Below are 9,412 nucleotides of genomic sequence, written 5' to 3'. Positions count from 1 at the left end.
TCTCCTGGTAATATGAAACCGAACATTGAAAAATTCTAGAGATACATCTCCGAAATTTTTTGCAACTCTTCAGTTCATCAATGAGGATAATGCAAAAATGTAAACCTCAAAATATATGGTTTGATCGTGATTTTCAACAAACAAATGTTTTTTACGTCATGTATAAAGTAACATTCTTGCATTTCCTATTCATTTGATATCTCAATCATCATTTTTTGCTCATTTAACAAAAACTAAAAAAACTTATCAAAACATCAAAACTTATAATTTTTTTTACTTCAATGTTGGATGATGTTGATTAAGATCCTTTAAGATTAATGGTTTGATTTTGGACTTGGTGATGAATTTTTTTTTGAGAAAATTTGAAGAGTGTTGAGCATTTTTAGAAATGAGAATGAAAAAGGATTCTGATGTGATTTAAATTTTAATATATTTTGAAGTTATATCTCTAAAATGATTTTGAAGATGCATCTCTAAAATATTTTAATTTTAACTTATATTTGATTGTGTTGAAAAATACATCTCTAAAATTTAAAGACATTTTAATTAGTTTAATTTGATGTTGTTTAAGTAACATAATATAGTCCATTAAAAAATTCTAAATTTCTTTACCATTTCAGTATTTTTCTGGTTCAAAGTTATCGTTACAATAATAATAAAAAAATCAAACAGTTGTTTTGTTCCCGCATTCGAAAAGAAGAAGAAGAAACAGAGCATGGAAATGGTAGGAAACCTATCTCTTCCATTACTACTCCCAAACCCGCCGCCTTCCGCCTCCGCCTCCGCTTCTACTTCCAAACCCTTCTCAGTAACTACTCTTGTCATCCATGACTTCAATTCCACCTCACACTCCCGAAACCGTATGTCCATCGGTAATTCCTCCTCCGACCCCAACTACGGCAAGCCATGGTTCAACCACCATCTTTCTTCTTCAGGTCAGCATATTCTCGACACCTTACTTCACTCTCCCGCTGATTGCATTCAACTCGACAATATTCTAGGCCCCCTTTTCACCCAACCACATCCACATCCCACTAGTTTATCTCGTGATATTCTCGCCATAATCAAAGCTTTAGGGTTTCGAAGAGAATCCGAACTTGCTTTTGCCGTTTTTGACTGGGTTCGCAACCAGCAAGGTTGTGCTAATCTTTTAACCGGTTCTGCAATTGCTGTCATAGTTAACATTCTCGGCAAAGCAGGTCGGGCTTCATCCGCGGCGTCTTTGCTTCGAACTCTTGAAAATGATGGATTTGAGATTGATGTTTATGCTTATACTTGTTTGATAACTGCTTATGCTAGTAAGGGTAGATACAATGACGCTGTTTCTGTGTTCAATAAGATGCAAAGAGATGGTTGTAGCCCTACTCTCATTACTTATAATTCCATGTTGAATGTTTATGGAAAAATGGGTATGCCTTGGTCTCGTGTTAAGTCTCTTGTATATTCTATGAAAATGAATGGAGTTGCTCCTGATTTGTATACTTACAATACCCTTATCACTTGTTGTAGTCGTGGTTCTCTATATGATGAAGCTGTTAATGTGTTTGATGATATTAAGATGGCGGGTTTTACTCCTGACAGGGTTACATATAATGCATTGTTAGATGTTTTTGCAAAGTCTAGACGCCCCGAGGAGGCTTTGCAGGTGCTTAAAGATATGGAAATTAATGGCTTCTCTGCATCCATTATTACTTATAATTCGATGATATTTGCTTATGTTAGAGGTGGTTTGTTAGAGGAAGCATTGCAGCTTAAAATTCAAATGGTGGAGAAAGGGATTAAGCCGGATGTTTTTACCTACACCACACTTTTCTCGGGGTTTGAGAGAGCTGGGAAAGATGAGTTTGCTTTTGAAGTATATGATGAAATGAAAGCGGCGGGATGCAAACCTAATATTTACACCTTTAATGCTCTTATCAAGATACATGGTAATCGTGGAAAATTTGTGGAAATGATGAAGGTTTTTGAGGATATCAAGGAGTGTGGGTGTTCTCCTGATATTGTTACTTGGAACACACTCTTGGCTGTGTTTGGACAGAATCAAATGGACTCTGAAGTAGCAGGAGTGTTTAAAGAGATGAAGAGGTCGGGGTTTGTGCCTGAGAGGGACACCTTCAACACTTTAATTAGTGCGTATAGTAGATGTCGTTCATTCGATCAAGCAATGGCTGTTTATAAAAGCATGCTGGTTGCTGGAGTGTCTCCTGATCTCTCTACCTATAATGCTGTTTTAGCCGCCTTGGCTCGAGGTGGGTTTTGGGAACAATCAGAGAAAATTATTGCTGAAATGAAGGATGGTCGGTGTAAACCTAATGAACTGACGTACTCTTCTCTGCTTCATGCCTATGCCAATGGTAAGGAGATTGAAAAGATGAAAGCATTTGCTGAGGAGATTTACTCTGACTCTATTGAACCACATCCTGTTCTGTTGAAGACACTTGTTCTAGTAAGTAGCAAGACTGAACTCCTAATGGAAACAGAACGCGCTTTTTCTGAATTAAGGAAAAGAGGAATTACACCTGGCCTTACTACTCTGAATTCAATGATTTCAATATATGGGAGGAAGCAGGTGGTGTCCAAGGCCAATGAGATTTTGGACTTCATGCACAAGAATGGTTTTACTCCAAATTTGACCACATATAATAGCTTGATGTATATGTACAGCCGTTCGGAGAAGTTCCAAAAATCAGAAGAAATCTTAAGGGAAGTTCTGAAAAAAGGTATGAAACCAGATAAGATTTCATATAATACTGTTATCTACGCATATTGCAGAAGTGGTAGGATGAAGGAGGCTTTGAGGATATTTTCCGAAATGAAAGATTCTGCACTTGTTCCAAATGTTGTAACTTACAACACATTTGTTGCAACTTATGCCGCTGACTCAATGTTTGTTGAGGCTATTGATGTTATTCGATACATGATCAAGAAGGGATGTAGGCCAGACCAGAATACTTATAACTCCATTGTTGACTGGTATTGCAAGCATAATCGACAAGAAGAGGCAAACAGTTTTGTGAAAAACCTTGGTAATATTGACCCACATGTTTCCAAGGATGAGAAAAGTAGGTTACTAGAGAGAATGGCAAGAATGGCAAGGGAATTGCCATCTATGAAACACAGACTCCGACACGGACACCGGGACACGACACGGATACGGACACGGACACTCCGACACCGATAATGTAAAAATATAGGACACCGACACCGCTACATATATGATAGTATTTGAGTTTCATTTTTCCATCTATTATTTAAAGAGTATATATTAATCAAAATTAACGTCTTTGATTCTTCATTAATAACATTGCTTTAGTATATGTTTAATCATTTTTGATTTGTAGGAGATTTGATCAAAAAATGTATAAAGTGTGTTGAAATAAAGAAAAAAACACTTTTTTTATAAAACACTCGTATGAATTGTTAGACACGTGTTGTATGAGTGTCATATGAGTGTCGTGACACCGATTTAAGGAGTGTCGAATCAAAGAAAATAACTATTTTTTTGGAGGACACTTGTCTGACTTTTCCGGCACTTGTTTGATTTTTCCGACACGTGTCGTATGGATGTCATACAAGTGTCGGACACCAACGCGTCTCGGATACCGCGGCATGCCTACTCCTAGAGGGTTCCGTGCTTCATAGATTGCCATGAGTTGGTGAGTGACTTGCTTCAGTTTTTGAGAATTTGTAATATTATGTTATATGTATAATATTTGGGTATAGAGTTTGGTGGTTCACCCAATGTAGTAGTGAAGGGCGGGGTGTCACTACTCCCTTTACTGCAGTTTATTTGAAGAAAAAAGGTAACAGTATGTCTGCTCGTCGAAGCTTGCTGGTCCGGTTGACATAAATAAAGATGGGAAATAAGAAACCAGAAAGGAAGGGGGAGGGGTTGGTGCTGAATATCAATACCATGTAGATGATATAGCAATGCTATCTAGAGAAAAAAACATGTGCAGCAAAACCTGTTGTTATGATTTGAATTGTCATGTAGTGTATCGGTAATGATTTATATGAATTATTAGGCTTTTGTTTTAGGAGCTTTATTAAAGATTATTCCTGCAGGTATAATTGATGTTTGACTGAAGTTTATGTTTGTCATTTAAAACTCAAAGAATGCATCTTATATCAAGCACTGTTTTGTGGTTACTACTTCCTAGTTTTATGTTGTCAAGCTCTGTTTTATAGTTACTAATGTCATGTTTTTCTCTCTTGTAACTCTTGGAAATTCACAATTAATGGAACTACGTGAAACCAACAATTATTCCTGTTTAATTACCTGATTCATCTATCTTACCTATTTCTAATAAGAAAACTATGCAGGTTTTATTTGTCTAGTTTGATTTAAGCGATTTGGCATAAAAGAGGGAAAAGTAGTATTAATGAGACAAAACTTGCTTGTGTTGAATAAAGTCTACCTTTGAAGTTAGTAATGCAGCATTATGCCTCTGGATGTTTGTTGTGCATGCCTTTGCTAACGAATTTTTTTTTCCAATGCTACTGTCTTTTTTTATAGTTGCAAATCATCTGTGATAAGTTGGACACTTGTTTTCAGAGGAACATGAACTTGAAGATTTATCCTTGAGTATTCTCAACAATTAGGCTTCACAGGTGGATTAAAATTTATTTTTCTAAGATGCTGATATTTGCCGCCGCCTCTTCTATGTGGATCAATTCCCCAAGAATCCAAGATGGTGACAACTTTGTAATTTACTTTTCATATGCTTTGAAACAGTTGTCACACATAATTGTTTTAGCAGTTTAGCTGTATTTTTTTCAGGTCTATAATATTTATTGGTGCCTTTGATTTGCATTCTCAAAAAAATGAAAAAGTCTCTTGAATATCTCAATGCATCACTGTTTGGAATGTTACAATGCGAACACTTTCTATCTTCTTTTTAAGCACTTCTCTTTCTCCATATGTCCTGGTGTGTTATATCCTGTTTGTTTTTTAAATTTTCTTTTGTTTATCTTCAATTGGCGTTAACATTCTGTTTTATACATATTTTGTAGATATAGATGGCATGTTTTGCAGATGTATCTAAGATCTTGGAGTGACTGCATATTTTTGGTTTTTTGCACAAATCAAATTCCTACAAATCAGTGGAGGTAATGGAAGAAGCAGTGCACTATCTCTTACTGAACTTTTGTTTTTTAGTTTGATTAATGTTTCTTATGCAATCATTAGAAAATGATATGTTATGTTTTCGTGGTTGATCATACAGATAAAACTATGGACTTATGCCTGCAAGTAATAATCTGTATCTTTGAAAATGGCTGAAATCTTCTAGTTTTACAGTGCTCATTAACTGAATATGCTTTCAACACATTTCCAAATTTTAAAATGGTGCAGGTTTGAGTAGAATTGAACTCGTCCCTAATATTGAACTTCTCAACAGGATAGAGAGGGAGTTTTTACTTCTAATTCCAATATTTTCCACTAAATCTATCGATTACATTCCACTAAAGCCATTTCTTTCGACCTCAATCGTGCTCCAAAAACAAATATATTAGTCAACAAACTATTTCTATGGTATTCCCTCTAGTTTTACACCAAACAAAAATTGTGTATATTGGTTTCATCAACTAATTTGTCTCCACTAATTTTATGGCCTCACCATTTTAAAAGTTCACATAAATTATACATCTAAGGCCCCTCCCGTGAATTATTTCCATTTATTTCAATACCCAACAAAAATTGCAAAATTATATCTCCTCCTTGATTTAATTTGTTCAGTTTGATACCTCACTTGGATTTTAGCCTTCTTTTTTTCTTTTTTTTGGTACAGTTGTTTTTTGTTTGGTTCAGACTTAGCTTTAGCCTTCTGGAATCACTTATCTTTTTGTTAGCAAAGTACATTTGTCTTGTCCTTTAAAAAGCAAAGTACTTTTTCATTTTATGGATTGATCTCTTGGTGCAGAAATTAAGTGACACTTTATTGTGGAAGTTTATTATGATTTAACACTGTATTTTCATTTTGGAATCATTTTATTCTTTTTTATGAAAGAAATTGGAACCAATTTGTTATTAGATGCTTGGTGGTAGATGGTAGGGACGAAAGCACTACATATGTAACATAGTAATAGTGGTGTATTTATTTTCTGGTGAGATGGAGGTCTAATATTACATTGAGTGGATGCATATATATGGCAATAAGGAGTATGGGATTGTGATTGTTGTCAATCCACTCCTCCACAGTAGCTAGCTAGTTTAACAGTAGCTAGCTAGTTTAACAGTAGCATGGATTAATGAACATGGTTTTTAATTTCTGAAGCAACAGGTCTCAGAGAACGTGGCAGCGCCTTCAGGAACATCTTCCATTACCCAGTCATGGCCAACAGGGAAGTAAATTCCAGTCCTCGGGTGCGGAACCCAGCAGCATGAATATGACGGCGATGAATCCACTGCTGCCTTCTTCCCTATACTACTACTCTTTGTCTTTTGATCAACCCGGTGCTGCGACCCAGCTTCCCTTCCTAAGATCAATTTGCAGAGCCCGGCAGTACTCTCCGCTCCCTTAGCAGACCTCCTGCAGTATCCAATATAATAGTAAGTTTCATTCATTCACTCACACTCTTGTTACTTTAATATCGACTAATTTCATTGTTAATTAATTAAAAGAATGAGTTAATTACTATAATACTATTGTTAAGTTAAGAATAATAGTTACCGGAGATGCATCAACGTGTTTGTTCTGCCCATGAATCAATAAGTAGCTAGCTGCTGGTTGATATGAAATATTGAATACTATTTTGTGTGTGCTAATTCACAGAGTGCAGTGATGGTTATTTATAATGTAATGGACAATATAGGTGTTGCAAGTACGAATCCAAAAGGTAGAGAGAATAAATTCTTTTGCACATGAGAATGCAAGCAGCAAAAATATGCAGATAGGTTCTTTTGAGGAAAATCATTATAAACCCTTGCTTTTTTTCCCACTGCAACTATTTCAATATGGATCAAACGAATGTATGTTTTCTTACCAAAAATATATATGGGTATTAACGTCTATTTAAGTTGTACATCAGTTTTCTTGGCTCATTATTTTACTATTTGTTTATAAGAATATATATTTCATTTCAGTCACCGAGTGAAATGCGTGTGCCAATAAACACCATACTATGCATGGATTATGGAAAAGAGTCTGAAAGTAATCTTATCTTTTTCTTCTTTTGCCTCGACAAACTACTAATAAGTCAATTAAATGTAGCTTAATTCTTTCTTTTGGATACATTGCATTTAGCTTGCTCTATTCTAATGTCATATTCCATGGTCTTATATTATTATTTGTGTATAAATTTTGAACAAAAAAATTATTAGTTTACTATGATAAAGCAATTTGGTTGACTAAAATGTTTTATTGAAAGTATTAGATGTAAAAGTTGGCTAGTTCTAACTGATTATAGGAGTGTGTGGCTCTTGAAGTGTTCAAGAAATTCAAGACCTCAATTGAGAATCAGAGTGGAAAGTAATAAAGGTTAGGAGGACAGATGGTGGTGGAGAGTACACCTCAAGAATTTGAGTCATTTTGCATTAGTGAAGGTTTAAATCAAGAAGTCATCTCACCCTATACTCCTCGACATAATGGTTTAGTAGAAAGAAGAAACAAAATAATATTTGATACGATCATAATCATGTTAAAACATAAGACCATGCCTCGTAAGTTATGGGGAGGAGCAATTAAGACATACGCATATATCATAAACAAGTGCTTCATTAAGAAGCTGAAGATGAAAATGCATGGGAAGCTTGGAGTAGAAGAAAATCAAGTGTGAAACATTTGAAATTGATTGGATCACTATGTTTCAAACACATACTTGATCAAAGAAGAAGTAAGTTAGATGGAAAAAGTGAAACCATAATATTTATAGAATATCATAAAAAAAGGCTAGAATTTGTACAATCATGCGACTCAAAAGGTGCACATCAACAAAGATGTGATTGTCAATGATTTAGAAGCATGGAATTGGCATAATACATTAGATAACAAATGTAACCTCAATCATGGTTTCCTTGAACCTGATCAAAGTGAAGAGTCGAATGAAGAAAGTGGTTATGAAGATACTTAATTAAATAATAATGGACCAATAGAAGCTCAAACATATGCGACGCCACATAAAATAAGTCAAGTTCCTAGTAGATTTGCATATTGTGAACTATTACCTGTTAGTGCACTCCGTAATGAAGGTGAACTTGTTCATTTTGCCTGCTAGATGGTGGCGGAGAGTACACCTCAAAAGAATTTAAGTCATTTTGCATCAGTGAAAGTTTAAATCATGAAGTCATCTCACCCTATACTCCTCAACATGGTTTAGCAGAAAGAAGAAACAAAATCATTGATACGATCATAATCATGCTAAAATATAAGACCATGCCTCATAAGTTATGGGGAGGAGCAGTCAACACATATGCATATATCATAAACAAGTGCTTCACTAAGAAGTTGAAGATGAAAATGCACGGGAAAGCTTGGAGTAGAAGAAAAATAAGTGTGAAACATTTGAAACTAATTGGATCACTATGTTCCAAACACATACCTGATCAAAGAAGAAGTAAGTTGGATGGAAAAAGTGAAACCATGATGTTTATAAGATATCGTACAAAAAAAACCCTATAATTTGTACAATCATGTGACTCAAAAGGTGCACATTAGCAAAATTGTGATTGTCAATGATTTAGAAGCATGGAATTGACATAATACATTAGATAACAAATGTAACATCAGTCGTGGTTTCCTTGAACCTGATCAAAGTGAAGAGTCAAATGAAGAAAATGGTTATGAAAATACTTAATTAAACAATAATGGACCAATAGAAGCTCAAACATATATGAGGCCACAAAAAATAAGGCAAGTTCCTAATAGATTTGCATATTGTGAACTATTACCCGTTAGTGCACTCAGTAATGAAGGTGAACTTGTTCATTTTTCTCTGCTAGTTGGTGTTAAGACAATCAACTAAGATGAGGTAATGAAGATTAAAGTTTGGAGAGAGGTCATGATTGAATAATTCAAGTCAATTGAGAAGAATCACATTTGAAAGGTTGTTGATTTACCTGAAAGGAAGAAACTCATTGATGTGAAGTGGATCTTTAAGGTCAAAATGAATCCATGTGGTACAATTACAAAACATGAGGCAAGATTAATAGCTAGAGGCCGCTTGTAGAGATAAGATATTTACTAAAATGAGGTGTTTGCTCTTTGGAAAGACTTGAGACATTGAGACTAGTTGTAGCAATTGCTAATAGCATGAATTGGGTCTTATGTCACGAAGATGTCAAGTCCGGTTTCTTAAATGGTCCAATAAAAGAAATAATTTATGTCACCCAACCACTAGGATTTGAGTGAGAGGAAAAGAGTGCATGTTGTACAAGTTGCACAAAGCTTTGTATGAATTGAAGCAATCCCATAGA

At 35.0% G+C, this 9,412-nt stretch overlaps 2 protein-coding genes and 1 long non-coding RNA gene across 5 annotated transcripts; 2 read left to right on the top strand and 1 right to left on the bottom strand.

The window, feature by feature from the left end:
• Positions 1–632: 632 nt before the first annotated feature.
• Positions 633–5,925, top strand: LOC127076868 (pentatricopeptide repeat-containing protein At5g02860). 3 transcript variants are annotated; one of them, XR_007786902.1, is made up of 3 exons: positions 633–3,182; positions 4,517–4,694; positions 4,781–5,925. XR_007786902.1 is itself a non-coding variant. In XM_051018659.1 (2 exons), exon 1 carries the CDS (start codon positions 716–718, stop codon positions 3,179–3,181), a length of 2,466 nt encoding a protein of 821 aa, XP_050874616.1. In that variant the 5' UTR covers positions 633–715; the 3' UTR covers position 3,182; positions 4,517–5,925. The 3 variants fall into 3 exon arrangements, 1 of the variants encoding a protein (XP_050874616.1); XR_007786901.1 differs by having other exon boundaries at positions 4,517–4,705; positions 5,014–5,925; XM_051018659.1 differs by having other exon boundaries at positions 4,517–5,925.
• Positions 5,926–6,073: 148 nt separating this feature from the next.
• On the bottom strand, positions 6,074–6,824 carry LOC127076869 (uncharacterized). The gene is made up of 2 exons (XM_051018660.1): positions 6,672–6,824; positions 6,074–6,530 (listed from the first exon to the last, which is right to left on the bottom strand). Exons 1-2 carry the CDS (start codon positions 6,701–6,703, stop codon positions 6,263–6,265), a joined length of 300 nt encoding a protein of 99 aa, XP_050874617.1. The 5' UTR covers positions 6,704–6,824; the 3' UTR covers positions 6,074–6,262.
• On the top strand, positions 6,401–7,087 carry LOC127076870 (uncharacterized). The gene is made up of 2 exons (XR_007786903.1): positions 6,401–6,550; positions 6,774–7,087. It is a non-coding gene; the product is annotated as an uncharacterized LOC127076870 (long non-coding RNA).
• The last annotated feature ends 2,325 nt before the right edge of the window (positions 7,088–9,412 follow it).

This window comes from Lathyrus oleraceus, chromosome 4 (assembly GCF_024323335.1).
Source record: "Lathyrus oleraceus cultivar Zhongwan6 chromosome 4, CAAS_Psat_ZW6_1.0, whole genome shotgun sequence".
NCBI lineage: Eukaryota > Viridiplantae > Streptophyta > Magnoliopsida > Fabales > Fabaceae > Lathyrus > Lathyrus oleraceus.
Note: the sequence above shows the minus strand (reverse complement) of the source record. Positions and strands in the feature narration are given on the sequence as shown.

Excerpts from the sequence above, each read along its gene's own strand:
- LOC127076868 (XM_051018659.1), top strand. The coding sequence starts at position 716 with ATGGAAATGGTAGGAAACCTATCTCTTCCATTACTACTCCCAAACCCG.
- LOC127076869 (XM_051018660.1), bottom strand. The coding sequence starts at position 6,703 with ATGGGCAGAACAAACACGTTGATGCATCTCCG. Across the intron at positions 6,531-6,671 it reads AACACGTTGATGCATCTCCG|GAGGTCTGCTAAGGGAGCGG; the intron begins GTAACTATTATT and ends TGGATACTGCAG.